The sequence below is a fragment of the Pyxicephalus adspersus genome, chromosome 7, assembly GCF_032062135.1.
Source record: "Pyxicephalus adspersus chromosome 7, UCB_Pads_2.0, whole genome shotgun sequence".
NCBI classification, from domain to species: Eukaryota; Metazoa; Chordata; class Amphibia; order Anura; family Pyxicephalidae; genus Pyxicephalus; species Pyxicephalus adspersus.
In genome coordinates, this window is record NC_092864.1 from 16,470,307 (window position 1) to 16,490,451 (window position 20,145).

Sequence of the window (20,145 nt, forward strand, 5' to 3'; positions counted from 1 at the left end):
ATGTCTCTTTTCTGCATTCCTCCATCATCTTCCAATCTCCCCACCCTTCTCTTTCCCTCTGCTCTGTTTTCGGTCTAAACTTATGAAATATGTTGACACATGCCATAACCATCTGTGAGCCAATTACCTCCAAATTATGTTTTCAAAGATCATTTCCAGCATAATTTCTGACACACAAGCGGCATGTTGCGAAAAATCTAGGAACACATAAAAGCATTCTTTCCACACATCCAAATTTGCAGGGTCACCCGATCCCCGGGAAATAAAAAAAGAAACATCCACAAGTTCAGGTAAATCTTTTTATTAAATGTGTTTCCATGTCGGAAAGGTGTTTACAGGGCGGGAGCCTGCTCCTTCGCCACAAAGAAAAGGAATTTAGGATGTGGTAGAAGTAGATAATCACACAGAGATTGCTGAGAGAGGCACCTTGTTCAAGGCTGACGGTAAATATAGGATTCTGAGTAAGACTAACAGGGGGCACGGCTGGGTGGGCCTGGAAAGTTATAGATAGATCGAGGCAAATATTAAAGAGACCCTGCCGCCAGATTATTATATCCTTTCTATTATACGTATTTAAGCATGATCTTTATCATGGGCAGACATAGGAAGATGCAAAGTTTGCATGAGACCCTTCCTCAACCAACAGGGACCCCTATAGCCAGGGCCGGCAATAATTGCAATGCACAGAGAGGGAAGAGGGTGGGCTGCCCTTAGAGGGTGTGGGTCTCCAAGACATATTGGCACAGGGGCCCACTGTTGGCTACATCCACCACTGTTTTTTTACCTTTACAACCCTTGCTTGTGTAGCCATTATAAAAGTCCTAAGACTGCATATTGGTGCCGCCATACTGAATTTGATGTCAGCAGCATGTGATACCCTAAAATACTTTCCTTCGCACCCAATAAGAGATTATGTAGGTGAGGGGGAGCTGGGTCAGCATGAAGAGTAACTAGATTTTTCCAGGGAAGGAGGGGGCTATGGCATGCACGACGGAACATAAATATTTCTGGATATTTGCTACCAAGTTCAGAGGTACATTGCATGTAAATACAAACTCTGAGATTTAACTAGCTTTGGTGACAGGGTCTCTTAAAGTCTTAATACTGACATCCATATTAATCAGAAGGGATTGAGCCTTGACATAATAATATGTTCTCCTGGAATATTCAGCCACTTATATCTATACATAACATAGTGTTGGGGTTTAGCTGTTATCAAATAAGGTATTTCAACCAAAACTGGTAACCAGTAGGTTTATTTGTCAAGTGACGGCTGTGGCACCTCTTGCCATAATGATATCCCTGTAAGTTCTTTAAAACTGGTCCAGCTTACAACATTGCTACCTATGCATTGTGTAGGGGATGCAGATATGTAAACTCCGGGACGTGCCAACTATAAATGCAACCCAGGCTCCCCCTGAATTTGATATGCAACCAAAACTTTCTCAAAGCTCTGCGTAATATTTTGGAGCTAAATAAATGCAAGTTATTAATATTTCTACTAAAACCGCTATTTCAGTGGAACCATTTTTAGGGTATGTCTAAACTAAGCTTTGATTAGATTGGTCCAGATTATACTGCACTGCTTTAACCTCTAAAGGTTTTAGTTGCATTCGGGGATGGTTTAAAAAAAAAAAAATGAACTAGGGGCCCCAAGTCCATGCACTTCATGCCTAGTTTGCTCTACCCTAAAACCAGCCTTGGTTGCACTTTGATACCACTAAAACCTTTAGCAATCTACTGCCAAAAGTAGTGATTCATTAGACAGATTAAACAAACTTATATTTTATAATTATACAAGTGCATGGCATTTACCTTTGCACAATTACCCAATGGTCCAATTGAGCACAATTGCTTATTGGTATGGTCACCCTTTGACAAAGCTAACACACATCACAGAGCCATATTCCACAATTAGGAAGATGGTCTAGAGCAGGGGTCGTCAAACTCTGGCCTTTAGGCCAGATACGGGCCTAACCGGTAGATTGTTCCTTCCTTCCTAACGCCCCCTTGCCAATCCAGGGGGCCTTAGGAACTATCAGAGCTGCCAGAGTTCTAGAGTCACCGGAGCTCCGGGGCCGCCTCCTTGCTGTGGCTCCCTTATTTACCGCAGCCGGCGTTGATACTGCCACCACCGCGGTAAATAGGGAACGCTCCCTGAAAGTAAATCCCTCTCCTCCGCAATGCATACAGAGAAGAGGGATTTCACTTCAGGGGGTGTCCCCTGGTGTGGCCCGAGCCATTAGAGCGGGACTCAGAGTCTGGCCTAGTGTGCTCCCGCTTACCCCTGAAATGGCCTAGTGCCCATAAAAGTTTGCCGACCCCTGGTCTAGAATAATGAAGTCCTGCTGATGCCGGATCACATGCATGTAGACAGGACGTAGACGTGTAGGATTTATACTAAATTTCACCCAGTTATGGTTTAAATATAGATAGGATACGGCAAACTAAGCCATTGCTCAGAGACCTCACCTTCTCCAGGGCCCTGATTGACAGAATGGCAGGGGGTGCAAGGTGCTGTATGTTTAGGGATCCCACTTCACATCTTTCCAGGGTTAAATATTACTACATGGTACTTGTATAGGTTTGCCTTATTCACAATGTCCCTTGCCAGAGGTGAGTGCCAGCTACCCGCCATGCCACCATAGTTGAAACCAAAATTTGGGCAGTATCTCATTCATGATTTAACATAGGTATCATCGCAGTTTAAGATTTGCCATTTTCTGTTCACAAGTCAACAAAAGTCACACATTTACACTGCTCCAAAGACTACAAAACAGAAAAGTCTCACATAAATAGAATCCATTACATCAATATCAGAAATCAAAAGTGGAATCAATCATGCGGGTAGTAGTGAGATATATACACAAGCCAAAGGACAAGGTTTGATGGTTCCGCTACACATATAACACACTCTCCCTTTGATGATCAATTGTTTTAGCACTGAACTAGGCAGCATGTATAGCATGTTATGTTATCCAATGCCATAATATGTGATATGTATAATATGTAATAGCCACACAAGTCACATTAAGGAAAATATTTGGTAATTGGGTGTACTAAAGGCATCATAAACATGGACTTCTCTGCTGCCATTGCAATTCGAGCAACCAACAAATAACAAAAACAATGACATAAATATTCATGTGACCCCTTCACTTAACCAATCCCAGATTGGCATATCCAAGAGATTCAATGGATTAAAACATTTGGTCTAATCTTCAATTCATCTCTGCCTATTAAAAGATAAGTGCATTATTGTGATCAAATAAAAAAAAATGAATGCCATGTCTACATTTGGACCAGGATCTACAGAATAATTTCCATGCATGCCATAGCAGAGTATAAGAAATCATGTGTTCACAGGAAACAACACAAACTTCTGTTACCTTAATGTAAAATGGTAGGCTCAACCTTAGAATCATGCACATCTTCAGGGACAATGAAATGTCTTGTTTGACATAACTCTGTATGCACAAAGCCCACAGTGTTTGGATGATAGCTTAAATTCCAGCTGTAAGCACTAAAGAAACGGCAAGTAGGTTTTCTACTTTTAAACATAAGCTGAAATGTCCTATCCAGCTACGAATTATAAATTCCCATTGACAGCCCATGCAGAGCAATAGGAAGAGGTCACTGTCTGCTGTGTGTAGGAGCACCAATGAGAGAGTGCGGTATGCCAACCACCACACCCATGCTCTTAAGTCCCTCCCCCAAGCAGCACCATTACTGTGTCAATGAATATATACAGCATGAAACTAAAATAACTGCCATGTGGAGGTAAAATATACATTTTAGTTTTACATTTTAATATACAACGTCAATCCAGCCACCTTGGTTATGTTTTAAATGGAACTGCTTCCTGAATCAGCTCCCTTTTCAGTGGATATGAATGATGATGGTGGCTCATTGTCCAGTAGGCTGGACAGGTGACACACTCAATTGTTGACCCAGGAAAATAATTTCTGTATTGTCTGTAAATGTCGCTTGCTGTGTGTGTAATTCACAAAAAAACTTTTGGCAGATAAAATTTCAAAGTATATTTTACTGTTTTCCCAAGGTTTAGCTTTAAATTACCTAATTTATTTTTCTTTCTGTTTTTTCAATTTTCTCTCACCTATATTATATCAGGTTTGAAACATCAGTATAATGCACTTATCCTTTAAGCAGTGATAAACTCAGATTATGGAAGGCCATGTAGTACAACCTCACTGCCAACCCTACAATCAATAATAGATCAACATGCTGGGGCTCAGGGAATCTCTAATAACACTTTGCTTCTCTACAAACTCAAAATAAATTGTTGGACACATGTACATTTTGTAGATTTGGGGATAGGGGTGATCCAGGACAACACAAACCTAGATATGCAAAGCAGAAATTGTATACAGAAGTTTTAAACTAAGAAGACAGTACATCAATGTACCGAGGGTGGTTATAACGACACAGGAATTGTCACACATATTAGTCGCCTTTCACTGTCACACAAGCCGGTAGCAATGAACAGGGTCAGCTTTACACATAATGACAGAAGATAATATACAGTCTTGTATGTTACACTATGTTGCATATCAGGAATATTTTTACACATTCAGAAAGCATCCATGTCCTATAGACAATAGAAGTCCAAAAGTAATTTACAACGGTATTGTTTGGCAGAGGTTTGGTTACTGTACATAGGCTCCGCAGGTCTTGTTAGCATTTGGGTACCTGCAATAAGCTGCAATTTAGGTAAAGTTTAGTTCTTCTTACTACGAGGTTAGTTTATTACATTTAATTGCCATTTGTGAGTCAGTTCAGAATATTTTGCTTCCTTCGAGTTTTAGGTTTAAATTGGTAGTGGTGGGACCTCTTCGACCATGTTTTAGATCACCACTGGTATAATTCAGGAAGATAATGTAGACAAGGATACTGCTGTTTTTCTTCTCACAGCTGAGAAATGAACAGAAAAGTATCTAGTAAGGTCCTGCTTTATTACAAACGTCATTAGAGTTTGTACTTCAGATACATTTCCTGAAACTCGTAAAGCTTTCAGCATCTTCCCTGGTCGACAACATGAAAATGATGTCTCCATGGAAATTGGCCTCTAGGAGTTCATAAGGAAGTACAGATTCGTGTTATAAATTCACTGGGAAGCTTTTGTTAATATTTGCTGGCCAGTATGGATTGATGATAGTTGGTGAATGGACTTTGGGCACATAACATATTTTTCCGAGTTTGGAAACTCAAACGAATTGACTTAGAAAAATGAAAACAATAGTAGCAATCTAAAATAGGCATCCAAGACCAAACCATTTTAGAGAGGCCTTAACTCGAAGAAACAAAGGCTTGTAACCGAGTGACACCAGGTCACAATCTCATGATGACCCTAAACGTTCCAAGAGCATTTTATATTGTCTGTAGGTTGGTCTGAGCCCCATGAGTGAAGGGGACAGTGTCTAGCGTGCATTGGAGTTAGTTGGCTGACAAGTAGTGAGACTCTACTAACGTCTTGAAAAGAATCCTCCTTCCATGTATGTAGACCTGAGAGCACTCCAGCTCTTAGTTAGATCTCCAAACCTTGGAGATGGCCATTGTCCAGAACATTTTAAACTGCATATGTACAGGATCAGAGTTCTCATTCCTGGACAACCCTCATGGCTTGACACATTTTCCTTTTTTTTCTTTACGTTGGAGTTTCCTAAGACGTCTGGTCCAAGCATCCCTCCACTGAATCACCATGCTGTTTTTGTCAGCTGTAAGTCCTGGCCTGTCTCCTTGACCTTCACTGCTGCCCATCACTAGGTATCGGCGGCTTAGCAGGATTTTTGGGCACTTGCAGGACAAATCTTTAATGTGTATCCACAGTACATTGTCTCCTCGTTTTATTCGGTCATCTCGGCACTTGTATACAGAGAGGACGTTGACAGTGAACTTTGCCCATGAGCCGACCATTTCAATCTCCAAGACGTTCACTTGGACCACTGCAAAAAAAATAATTACAGATGAGATAGAAATCTAAAGTGCATATTTCTAGGTGCTCAGATGCCATAATAATTTTTGGAATGTTATATAGAAAAAGGATTGTATTATTTGTGGCTCATAAGAATAAAGTGGACTTCTTGTTGAGCAGGACAGTATGTATAGTGGCTAAAATACCTACATGGTATGTGGACTGGTATACCTGACAAAGGGCTGTCTTAGGCTTACGACCTAAAGTGGATGTTAGAATTATTATTTTTTTTTAGTTTTGCAAAAAGCAGTAAGTGAGGAATGCTGGAATACATATAACGTTCTTGACGAGCGCAAAGGTATGGAATGGCATTTAGTAGGGATTTTTTTTAGGTGTGACCATGGCCAGACAGTTCCTAAAATAGACTAAGAGTAACAAGCAAACCACTGTACATGTAGGGTCCAGAATAAGGTATTTATTTCAGATTGACATAAAAAATCGACCCATTCTGGGGAAGAAAATCTCCTTTCTTCAGGGCTGAACAATGAACAACCAGGAAAAGAGATTCTGGACTATGATACAAAAGTACATACGATTGAATATTATTGCAAAGCAGTCAGCGCAGAGTGAAGGGAGATTTTCTTTACCGCTAAGTGTGCTGAAAGTTTGTAAAACAATTGAAATAAATAATTAATTCTGGACCCTACATTCAGAGTGGATTTAATACTTTTCTAATGCTTTTGCCTAAAAAAGCTGCCTACTAAACTCTGTTCCAGTCAAAGTCTATCATTGCCTATTGCTTTCTGTCCCCACAGACGTGCAATTACACAGTCAAGAAGTCCACAGACCAATGTTGTTGGCTACACAAGTTAAAATAGGGAAGATACATATTACAGTATAGAACCCTTAAGGGGCATTACTACTTTTTAACATGCACATTTTAAAGCATTTTAATGTATATACAAAGTTTTGCTTTTGCTTTAAATGGTACAAATTCACATTTTCACAATGCATTGACCAAAAACTGGCCTTTGTTATAATAAGGCCTATTGATGTATATGGCAGTGCACCTCAAATGATGACAACACACCTGTCCACCTGTCTAAAGCAAAAAATGTAGCTAATGCAGATACATAGGTGTAAAGCAAACCTTAGATTCTGCTCATACATCTGTATTCCTCCAATAAAACTCATGAAGTTGGTTGCATGTAAATGCATTTCAAATAAAAATCCCATTATATGTTTTGTGAATGGGTAGTTTTTAAAGAGATATTAGAAGGCCTCTTTGACACAAATAAGCATGCACATTGGTGGCAATGGACTATGAAGGACATAAACTGCAATTTTGTCTAGTTGTTAAGAATGTTTATTACTCCAGGCATTGCAGAAGGAGCAAAATCTTCCATAGACCTAAATCCATTGATATTTCAGGAAAGTGTCACCCAATGAACATAGCGCATGAACAATCCATATAAAATATTGTGCCAGAAATAGATTTTATAAAGATAGATAGTAACTTTAGTCACCATCCAACTGAAATCTTAACATACCAGGCACATAATGGTTCTTGTTTGGGCTGAGGGCGGTACCAGGGACTGAGGTTATGGTATGAGACCACTACCCCCCACTTCCAAAAAGCTCTATTTATCAGCAAGGGGTCTTTGTCCTGCTGACAGGGACAGCTTGGGGAGGCCTGGTTCAGGCTCTCTTGTCTCACAGACCCAAAACGCCTCTTCTATTCTCCACACGCCAAGAGCCCCTGCCATACATCAATGTGTTTCTTCCCCTCCGTGCTCAGGATGAATGGTCACCGTGTCACACAGATTAGGGGCCATCAGTCTACATCCAATGGCTGTGCAGCCAGGTGAATATTAGCATGTCATTAGCATACGGTTCCCGCCCATGGATATTTATTTTTTTTTAAATGGGGGGTGGGGGTCGATATCCTTTTTAACATTTCTGGCAGACACAGAAAGGGTTAGCAATGAAAAGAAATGGAGAGGGAGAGGGAGCCCGTGAAACGGAGAGAGGTGGAGAAGACTGTCCTATGAATGAGAAGGAAAGAGTGCTTTCTCCTCTTTGGTCCCAACAAGGATAGGACCTTTTATAACCCAGTGGCATCTCCTCTCTCTGTGCCTCTTATAGCTGAACGGATATGGAATGCCAATTCTCTGGCTGCTATATGGCCGGTGTTGCACAGACAGGCCACCAGCATGAGCCATATGTATACTCTATATATTTTATATCCCCTGACCATACATTCCCATTCCTTCATTACTTGCCAGCTTCTGAACTTCCACTGACCCCATAATACATGCACTCTTTGAATTCTTGAAAGACTTATGGACCTATAAAATGAATATGGATCCCAAGGATCTCCAGTTTTCTATAGTCTACATCAGCTGTGAACACATTTCACTATTTAAATATCAAACCATATACCTCCATATATTGACCTATGTACCCAAGCTTTCATTAAATAATATATACACCCAAGAACGCCAATGTAATATATTGCCGCTTACTAGTCCACAGATGGTGACTCCAATTGTTTCCTTTTTTTCCAGCTAAAAACATTTTTGGAAAATATCGCTTTACCTTTTCTAAAAAATTACGTTATTTCTAAAAAATTATGTTATTTTTCTTTTGTAATCTTCTAATCTTCACCCATTGCTTGTGTAATGGAGATGAATAAAAGCAAATATGGTTGTAGTCCAGCTTAATGGACAACCCTGGCTTCCTCCATAAATCTTATATACAGGCTGATCTACACAGTGAACATGGACCACCTAGCGGGGTATGTGAAATGACTACCACCTACATTTTAGTTATATATCTAACCCCCCCACCTTACAGAATAATTAAATACCGGCTTTTGGTGGTCTACAGTGGCCCCTGTGCAGAACTGATTTGTGGTTCCCATCGGTACCCTAGTTGGATGAGGAGGGTTTTAGGCCCACGTGCAGTGGCACACTTTGCACCTCCCTATGTCCACCCCTAATACAAGCTAAGAAGATGTTAGCAAACTATGGAAATGCAAAAAGATCTGGTTAAAAAGTCAACATTATACAGCCATTATAACCTAACAGAATTTAAGTAGCAGACATACAAACATAAATACAAGTAAAATCCACCCTAACAGCCTTTTCCAGGGCTATCTAGTGAACCTGGGGCCCACAAGGGAAAGTGAGAAGAAAGGCCCATCAGAAAGCAATCCTGGCATAGTTTATATTTTGCAAGGCAGTATGGACTAGGTGCCCACTAGAAACCACAAAAAATATTTTGGGGGCATATGACTTGATCCTCCAGGGGCTTTTAAAGTCCCCCTGCAGACCAGTCCTACTCTGTTCACATAAGTGCTCTGATCTTGCCCTTGACTTATTTCTGATTTGAATTTTGCCTTAACGAGACTGGCTTTACTCACAAGGACAGACAGGAGCAAATCACTAAAAATTAATAGTTCCCATTGGCCGCCAGTTGCCAGGATCAATATCACATACACATCACAATATCACATTATGATCAATATCAGGGAAATCATTAACATGGTCGTGCACCCATCAACCAGTGTATGGTAATCACTTTTTTGGGGTACAATTCATCCTAGTGCTAATAGTTTAGAAATAGACAGACTTCCCCCTTCTCATTCCAGTGAACCCACAAGAAGCTGCTTTCTAATAAGTCGAATGATCTGTAGGCTTGAGCGGTAAGAAGTTTTTAGATTCTCAAATATGTAACCTATATAAGTATACGTTCTTAATGAGCTGTATACCAAGAATCTGTCACTTGAAAATCCCATGCTTGGCAAGTCAAATCCCTGGCTGCCCCTCCTAATATTTCTCAATATATCCATCAGCGACACCCCCTGGCCTGCTGTCTGAAAACTTTGCAGAACTTTACCATAATCTTTCTTGCAATATTTCTTCAAGTTGATTTTATAGTTTCCTTTTGGAGGCTTGCAGTACTGCTCGCAATCTGAAAGAGAAGAAAATGTGAAATATTGATCATGCATGCTTATAAATATATGTCTAGGATATGTCTAGTAAAGTTTTTGACATTTTTAGCTTTGTAAACTGATACTTTATATTTTTGTATTACGTTATAACATCCATATTTATGTATGTTTCTTTTTCAATTAACTCTACCTCCTAGTGACTTTCTTTTTTTAAATTTAGGTTCGCTTTAAAATTTAAAAGAATCAAACATTTTATATTTTTCCTAAATATAATGGATATATTTAAAAAAATACCCCATGCCACCTGATCTCATTTTATTGTGTCTGTTCCATTTCCTGCAATTTATGTGTAAAGCACCCATTTCATTGATGTAATTATGAATATTCCTCCGGTGTAGTCTCAGCATTGGGATTTACTGAAAGAAGGAAATGGAACGGCCTCCCCATAACAAGCTTTGGGTTTCAGCCAGGGTGAAAAGGCCATCTGTTGGTGGGTGGAGGGTGCAAAGTGTGCCAGGGACCAGTGCCAGGGTGACATTGGAAATCCTGTCACATGCCAGGCGAGTGCTGGGCACAGGCAGGTACAGCCTTTGGTCCTAGCTCCCTGTGTAAGAAGCTGTGACTGGCAGGATCACCAGGTATAATGCTGATTATAAAGTACCCAGGCTGCATGGCTGTCATTTTAACTCTGCGTTATTCAGTCTTGAATTGTGTCATTGTGTCTATATTCAGTACACACAAATCCTTCTTCTTAACTAAAAATAAATCTTTCCTAATAGGAAGTGCAAACCAAGGGTGTGCAGTTCAGCCAACCATAGAAATTAAAGCTACTGTTCAGACAAAAAAACACAAAAGCATATTATTTTTGTTGGGTCACTTCATGCCATCAATGGTTCCCTTTACCCAAAGCTGACCAGTTTGAAGAGACCGGTCATCTGAGCTGCTCAGCTTTGTCTTCAATGCCCGTCCTTGCTCTGAAGGCTTTGCCTGCTATACGTGGGGTGCCATTCGGACTCCTTTTTACTGAGTATTGGGGTGCCACCAGACTAGGCTTTAGGGTTATCTCAAGAAGACATGAGCATGAAGCCTTTGGTTATCCTATTTATCTATGGAGAAGAAAGGGGACAAGGCATCTCCTCCCCCATTTTCCAAGGTGGAATGGCTTAAACTAAACCAGTGGTCCACCACTAGTTCTTCTGAAGTGTGTCAGCCAGGACTTGCATGCCCTACCTCTACCTATTAATGAAGATAGTCACCCGAAACTGTTACCAAAACTGGGATGGTTAAATGGTCCTCCTATGGCTATGCCCAGATAATTGCTGATCAGAAATTTTGGGTTATTGCAACTTCCAGATAAATCTTTTTTCATCAAAGAGCCATAATGCCTATTCAGGGCAAATTGACAGGTTATTTTGAAAGAACCTGCCCATTCATACCCCACAGTGATTTGCACCCCTGCTGCTCTGTTAACCTATCGGAGGTGGAAGTCCAAATCCTTTGTACCTTTGGATGGTGTTGGAACTTACGGAGAGTTAACCACTCCTTCCCTACTACACATGGCAGTGCTCAGAATTGGCCCTTGGTTGCCCAAACCCAAAAGAAGGAAGAGGCATGGAGAAGTACAGTATCAATATTAATTCAAGAGAACCTATTACTTTGTCCTGGATTGGCAAAGTAAGAAGAATCTCCTTGAAGCTACTAAACAGCAATTGGTTACCAGACTGAGGATAACACATTCCCCTTCTAAAAGAACATTAGGTGAAATAATGGTATTTATAGTTCTTTAGGTACTTCTAAAGGAAATAGGGTTGAGAAACACCCTATGAAGTGCCTTGTATTGACTAAACTCCACTCTGTGCTGTTCTCCCTGGGTTTCTGCTACTGTTCTGAGGATGCCAGTGAACAGTTAAGCTTTGCATTGGTCTGATAAGACCCGTTTAGCTGGATTCAGTGCTGGTCTCTTGCAGGACAGCCCCCCACGTCCTAGCACTAATGCTTTTCTTCAGATAAAGACAAAATCAGCTTAAAAAATTGGAGCTCGATTATGAACCAAAGTTCCTTCTTACCTTGTAATCACATTATCAAATACAAGACTTATTTAGATATGTGGCCTCTGCCTAAAATAGCCAAATTTGTATAAACCCATGAGTGTATTCAGCTACAATTTTTTGTACTTCATGGGTCATTGTTGCAGAGACCTGCAGACCAATATCTGAATCCTACTCCTAACCCAAACTCGCAACCTACTTGCTTTTACCCTGGAGAGATTATGCCATGGTCCGTGGTCTATGGTGTAGCTGCCATTGTCCAGGAGGGCTTTAACATTACACATGCCATGCTAGAAGAGACAGCTCGAATGATCCAAGGGAAAATGTAGGTATATTAGGATGTATGTTATGAGAGACCAGTATGATAAAGGCAGCTGTCATATAACAAGAGAATGCTCAAGACTCCTCCAAGACCTAGAGCCAGAGTCCCACCAGGGATTACCAGCCACCGGGGATTACTTGAACTATGGCTGATCGACCTCATGTTTGATGATGCGTGCATAGTCCTGAGTTCAAAGCCACATGGAAGGGCCAGCTACATAACATTTTAAAGATAGTCCAGAAGGGTGGTATTCCAGCTACAACTGTAAGGAGGCATGACTTTGACTGGCACCAATGCAAGATATTTTTTCCCGCTGACTTCCAATAAATTAGATTTAGCAGTCCCAGAGACCTGAACATGGCTGATTTACCTCCGGTAAGATGCTGCCTACAAAGTCCTGGGGTCAAACACCACTTGGTAGAGCCACCTGAATGAAACCAAGGGTGACATCCAGATCACTAACGCATGGGGGACATTTGTGCCACTGGCAACCGATGCAAATAGCATGGACTAATTATAACAGGGGTACACCTGAAAATAATTTTAAGGGTTCCTCAGGGTTGAAAAGGTTAAGAAAGACCAACCTAGAATATGAAACAAACTAGAGATGGCTGCCACGTTACCATAAAATGTTGGGGTATGGAAACCCAATCCACTAACCTTAAATGGTTGGTCAATGTTCCTTTATTGTTGTCTGTCATTACATCTAAGACCAATGTTCTACAAATCAAATTCAAGATTGGGATCCCAAAGCATCCTAGGTGCATTATTTCTCTTTAACGGCAACTGGAGGCAGGACCCCCTAATCTTCAGTCAAATTTAAAAAGTGCAACCATGTACCTATATCTGATTTATCTTAACATTATCCCCAAGTATAAAAACCTGCATGCTACTTAATTCTTCCACTACAATATGATTGGTTAGTTCTTCTCATCCAACTTGAAACTGCTGTTATTAGGACTGCAACCAATGTTATGTTAGGTACTGCTACAATTCCCATTTAAACATAGTGCCATTCACATAACCTGAGATTTTGCAAATGCTGAGATTGTTTTACCCAGATTATAGTTTCCCTTTAACTGCTGAATTAAAGGATGGATTATAACCTATTACCTATGAACCTATTAACTGAACTATGGATTATGACCAGTGGTATGTTGACCAGGAAACAGCCGTAACAGGTCCCCAAAACTGTCAGTGTGTGTTAATCTCTGTAGTTCCCTAGTGTCCAATTTTTAACCATGGCCAGAAGACTACTAAAGATTGGCACCCCCTCCAGTGTCCAAGGGGTTAATTGTATCAATTTTTCCGCTGGGGGATTTGGTTTCAGAAAACGAGGAGAGAAATTTGCAAAAATGTCAGTGCAAACAGAGCCGAAAAGGCCTCCACCCTGACTGCAGGACCGAGAGAGGGGTACCAGCTCCTTCTCTGGGGGGATCAGATCTATCTCACCTTTCTGCAGTACTGCTATGTCAGCTGGATGTGCTGGATATCAGACTGCCATATGACATAACGTCCCCTCCCTTATACATCAATGTGTCTTATTGTCCTGAATATTTATCATAGTGTAGCTTTACAAAAGTGGCACCCGCACTATAAATGCCATTTTGGTGAGTTTGCAGGAGAAGCCATAGAAGTGCACGCAGTGCATTGCATTCTGGAATTGAAAACTGTGACTAAGAAGTAGCAGGCCTGGCAGTGTTTGGTTAATGTATCCTGACCACAAAAATGTTCTGTGTAAGAGTTCTGACCAGCCACCACCTCCCCTCCCCAATCTTCAGTCAGATCATCAGAGAGCCAAGGGTATTCAGTACTCCAGCATCCAACCACACGTGGGCACTTGCTACTCCGCAGACCCGCAATCGTTCTGTTAACCCTTCAGCCTCAAAATGACACTTTGCTGCCTTGGCCTCAGTGATTTTAGCTTATTATGGATTCTGTCTGGCATTGACATAGTACAGTGACATAGTCCGTAGATACACACATACACTGTTGATGTTGGCCTCTCTTTAAAATTCTAATTTCTTAAGGTATGACTTGGGGAGAAACTGAGCTTGTGAAGCTGTGCCCCCCAAAAATCAAGCATATGGCAAAAGATTGATCACCAGTATTGCCTGTAGTCTTCCTTCAGCTGATCATTCCCCTGTTACTCACTGACCATGCCATGTTCTGCACCATCTTGGTAGAGGCAGGGCTTTGCTTCCTCATTTAAGAGCCTCCAGCAAGGAGAACAATGAGCAGCATAGTAGTGGCACCACCAAATCCTACCCTAAATCTCCCAAAAATTAGCACAGGCAAGGTGCCAAAGATCTTACACTGCAGATATTCAGCTATAAGGCTGTAGGCACGTCTGTGCCTAAACACCCTACATACTAGGAAGGGCACTGGCATTTTTCGGAACGAATTCCAGACTAATGGCTCATTATTCAAGGTACTGATTAGGCACCATTCAAATTGCAACTCTTCACTCTTGAGTTCTATTAAACTTTAAAGTGTATATCAGCCCAAACAATGGACATCTTCAATTAAGTGCAAATAAACACAAATCGATCCCTCCAGATCACTTGTGAGCTGAGACTACCTGCTTCTGCCTAGTGCTATCAGTCACATTGTTTCCAGCTACAAAAACACCCCCTCCTATGTTATTAGGAAGAGAAGGTTGGCAGATATTTTTCCCCACCCTAAGGTGGCCATACTGCTCTTTCATGATTACCTGCAATTTATTTTTAATTTGTGTTCTTATGTTAAAAGATGCTCTAAGAAAGTCATAGACCCAAAACTAGAATTTCTTATCTCTATGCTTGTCCCAGGTCAGTGACTTCAAGGCATCAATGTGACAGCCAGGGAACAAGCATCTGCAAGAGGTAAGCTTAACAATCACAGCATACACCAGTGTTTCTCAACCAGGGTTCCTCCAGAGCATGCTAGGGCTTCCTTTATCTCTCAGGTCAGTAGAAATTAAACCAATTATCTTTTTGGCTATTGGTAAGGGTGACATTCTCCCCACTGGCCACCATGCTAAATTACTGTGAGCTGTAAGTCTTGGGCTATACAAAGTTCTTTTTTAAGCACCCTGTGGTATTATTTCATAGGGTAAGAAATAGTGAGATGCCATTGTTAATGCGTTTTTATAGGTGCATATTGCAGGTCTACCCCTTTGCTTAAGTCACTGAAAGAATATCTGTAGGAAGTATCAATGTTTGTATAATACTAGTTCTCTGGCTGTCCAGTTGATCAATTGGCTTTAATACATTCCTTGAACAAATAAGTAGATTAAAAGCCATCCGGGCCAATGACAAACAACAGAGAAGCCTTTTTTTAGGTGGACAACTTTGAGGAGGAGGTGAATATTGCAGGGAAGGAAAGGGGAAAAAGAAAATGGAAAAAAGAAAAGGAACATAAGCCGTTTGGTAAGATGGTATCTAATACATCATCTTTTTAGTTTATAGCTGGTTTGTGTGATGGGAAAGGGATCACTGCCTTCTCTGCAGTTTATCATTCCCTTATTGTAACTGTCACATTTTATCTTCATTGACAGTTCTGAATTCCAAAATGGAACACTATAAAAGCCATACAACTGATATGTTTCCTAAATGATATAATTACTTTGTTATTTGTGATGTTTTTTTACCTTGGTGTGTTATCATCACTCTGTAGATAAAGTAATGACTTTGTCATGGGTCATTTTTTGGGGTATTTTACTGATGGATATATAATATTCATCATCTGTACATATAATTCTTTTATCATAGAAAAGCTGGGAGAACATCGCACACCACAATTCTCATTCATTGTTCAATTTCATGGGTCTTTTCAATTTTATTTGCTCTGTCCCCCCTCCTGTGACTCTATTATCTCCATGAATGTTCTTACTGTCTCATTCTCCTGATGGTGACACTTGCCCCTGGCTGCCCTGGCTGTCTCCCAACTACCCCTGAGGCTTCTTACCTCCAGTCTGCAATGAATGTTAATAAACCAGTGAATCCTCGTATGAAAGGTATCAGCTGTCACTGCTATTCTGATCTAGTGGACAATACAAAACGTCTGCACATTCTCCCTGGGATGAATATAGTTTTTCTGTCTATGTTACCCCCCTTGAACTAAGTGTCCTCTCTTTCTTCACTTCTAGTTTTCATTAAACTCGGGAGAGTTGCCAGGACCAGTTAACCCATTGCTTGACATTGTGCAACCCCCTGCGGCCTGGCATATTCCGTGGCATTGAGCCTGGAAAACTTGTCTCTGAACAGCTTGTCTCGGAAAGCAGGGAAAAGTTCCCAGTGTTTTGATGCACGCTTTAAACGTCTGGCATTCACCATCTTCCTGCCGACATGATGAACTGGCAGCGGGGCTAATTTCATTTACTCTGAGTTTGTTATCTAGAACAGAGCACCACCTCTATTCTGCAGATGGTATGACTTACCAGCTGGCTCCTCTGTGCTGGTGAGGGCTGGAGTAGGGACCACTGCTGGGATTTCTAAGGGTGGGGAAAAAAAATGGCGAGAGATGAGAAGAAATTCTGCATTATACCAAACATGTCATTAATAGAAGTAAAGGATATTATACTAATGCATAATAACAGCCTGTTCATGCTAGATGCACCTGCAAAAGTCAGATATAATATAACTAATTTATAGGAATTTTACAAACTGAACTCAAAGCAAATAGTCAAATACACAGCCAGAGTATTTGCATTTTCTTCCAGCCAGTTCCAGGATCTACAACCTTGCTATACAGCAAAACGGGGTTAGTAACCTGAATTGCAGATAAGCAATGCTGCTTGCTTCATTGACTGTGAACAGCCAAGACTGATGACATTACATTTCTGCTTATGCACATGGTCATTAGTTTAGCTTTAAAGACTCTTATCCAAACACCTATTATTTTAAACTGATGTCAAATTATTTGAAACAATTGTTGCATTAAAGAACATATAGCCCATAGTTGTACTGAGGATCATTTGAGTTGTACAAATCTTAGGCTACCCATACACAGGTAAGAAATCAGTGATCTTCATATTCTCTATGATACTCCCTTTATCTCCATAGTCCTGCAGACACAGTGGATGACAGAAGTGGTCAGCATAATTTTGGTCCATTGGTGTCCATTGGGCATACATCGTTATCCACCATGTCCTGCAGGGACTTCACAGTGATGAACAGAGGTCTTCAACCTAGATGTTCAGTTATCAAGATCCCTATGTAAGGGTAGCCTTTGGGATTACCTGTCAGGGCCATGGTAGATTGGCATACTTAAACATGCCATACATAAATCAAAGATTTTTTGAGAATATATATATATTTATATATATATTTATATATATATATATATATATGATATATAATAATACTGAATGGTTAGATACTCACTGATGCATGGAGCAATGGGTGAACGACTTTGCTGATACCCTTTGGCACAACGATTACATGTTAGTCCAGTCACGCCATCTTTGCATGGGCATTGTCCGGTGGTCTGATTGCAGGTCTTACCTGCTGCCCCCACTGGATGACAGTCACAAGCTGAAAGACAAAGACCTTGTTAGACCACATTCATGAATATGGAAGCCCACTCATATATTACTACCAGTAGATAGTGAACACATGTATACATGAAAGTGATTACATTACATTACCCGTATAATACATAGCAGCCAGCTGTAACCATCTATTTTATAGCTTGGAACCCGTCTCACTGCCTGTATGATGCCCACAATTTTAGAATGATGGGAAAAAAATATTTTGTAGGTTTTTCCCATTGATGATTTATCTTTCCCTGGTGACGCTCTATTATGTTTTCCTAGAAGTAATTACTGCCTTTCAACAGATGATTGACCAGATATAGGTTGACCAAAGATGGGTCCTCGAGGACTTCAATACTTCTAATCCAGTTGGAAAATCTCCATGCAGTAAGTGCATTAGATAGTCAGCCTTTCTTAACTAGGGTTCCTCTAGAGATTCCTTGATTATTGAACAATTTTTACAGCACTGAAGGTTTTATCTGTAAAAATGATGGGTGGATTTCTTCCCAATGGCCACCAATGTAGGGCAAATTTTCAGTGTCCATCACAGTAGGTTACTATAATAACTGTATATATAATATTATTATCAGTGTTCCCTGTGCCCAAAATGTTATTTCTGGTTCCGTTATGTTAAAACGTTTGGGAAAGGATGCTTTAAGCAGCCATTCTCAACCCGGGTTCCTCCAGAGGTTGCTACCCACACAGACTTTCTTATGGGAAGTTCCTTAAAATGTGGCTGATTGACCTCCCATTTGGTGATGGCTGCATATTAAGGGACCAATATCACTTGGTAGAGCCAGCTATACCAATCAAATTATGTTTATAGATGTCTATACAGGTGGTATTCTTTCTTGTAGGGGACATTTTTTCTACTGACCACCAATCTAATGTTTGTTTCCCATTGACCCCAAAAATTGGTTTTAGAAGTCCCCGTAAGACTTGAAAATAATTTTAAGGGTTCCTCATTGGTAGACATTTCTGATAGACTGCAGTAAGGTATCCTTAGAAGGCCTGATCCATGAACATTTCAATCATTCTTAAAACCTTTAATTGGTCTTCTATAAAATAACATAGTTACTTTCAGAACATGAATATTTTATCATTACAAGATACAAGTCTGTGTATTCATAATGTGTCACCATGTTCTGGTTTGTCTTTGTTTGGCTAAATCTTTCACCCAACTTGTCTTCTTCTCCCCTCTTTAAATTATGGAGATCACCGAGCGTGTCTTTTGCAATGTGGCATTCCAGCTGTATGTATGCGAGGGAGTAATGATGTGGAAATTGTATGGAGCCTTTCTGAAAACAGCGCCAAGTGTTATATGTTTATTCATCACTGGAAATTATTTGTTTTCACTGGAAGGTTCAATACAGGGCTTCCATAGGATCATACTTGCGGCTGCAGACTTTAAAGGAGAAGTACAGTTTATTTTCGGTAAGAACATATTGTGGCAGAATATTGCAATGTTTACCTTTAGAAAATGTTGATGTTATCGCCATTTTTGCATATTTATGTTATTCTATTGAATGAAAAATCTTGCAGAGTAGCTACTAGAGGGATCTCTGATTCACTGCAATCACACAACCCCTCTGCTTAAACCTGGGAGAGTGAATTATTTTTATTGGGATGGCTTAATCACAGATATTTATTGTAAGAAGTGGAAGTAAAGAACAATAATTGTGCAGCACTGCAAAACAGAAAGCAAAGCATGGATTGCATTCATACAGAATTCGGCGGATTATGGTGCAGTACGTAGCTTCCTTTACACTCAAATTTCTGTTCTTATCAGCCTGGATTTCTCACAAGGCCACCTAGGCTGTGGCTTTGGGTGCCATGGCCACTAGCGGTGGCATTTGTCCTGCTATGGCACTGTAATATTATCATTATATTGCATACAAGTGCTTAGCATAGGGTTGTTCTGCCCACAACCATCATGGCTCTCACATTCTACTTTCATCAGCCTGTGCTCCCATATTTGCTCCTGGAGCACAAGCTAGCTGGCCTAAGAGAGAAAAAAAATTCAAATCTGACCCTGGCTCTGATGTAAGCAATGGGGTGGCTCTTGGAAGGAGTTAAGGAAATATCAATATTACCTTCATTAGCAAGTGACAGTCCTGGGGACTGGCTGTTTCTTGGAAGACTGCAATTGATTGCAGACCAGGGGTGTAGTGGGGCGGGCACGGGTGGGAACGCTGTGCCCTCACTTTTTTTGGGGAATGGGAATACATGCCAACTCTTATTTTGCGAAGAATTCCCCGCAGAGAAGGACCCCACTGGGGGGTCTGAGCCAATCTCTGGATGGCCAGAGCTGAGGACCACTTCTCCCGTTTGCAATTGCAGGCTCAGGACAGTGGGTGAGCTGTCTCCCTGAAC

General features: G+C 40.7%; 1 protein-coding gene across 1 annotated transcript in view; it reads right to left on the minus strand.

Annotated features, from left to right (window-relative positions):
• Nucleotides 1–285: 285 nt before the first annotated feature.
• Nucleotides 286–20,145, minus strand: part of NTN3 (netrin 3) — a 68,870-nt gene continuing 49,010 nt past the window's right edge. The window contains exons 4-7 of the mRNA XM_072417646.1: nt 17,624–17,773; nt 16,678–16,731; nt 9,833–9,907; nt 286–5,963 (exon numbers count right to left, since the gene is read on the minus strand). Of these exons, the coding sequence (XP_072273747.1) occupies nt 5,635–5,963; nt 9,833–9,907; nt 16,678–16,731; nt 17,624–17,773 (608 nt within the window). The 3' untranslated portion in view covers nt 286–5,634. The remainder of the gene's footprint in view (nt 5,964–9,832; nt 9,908–16,677; nt 16,732–17,623; nt 17,774–20,145) is intronic.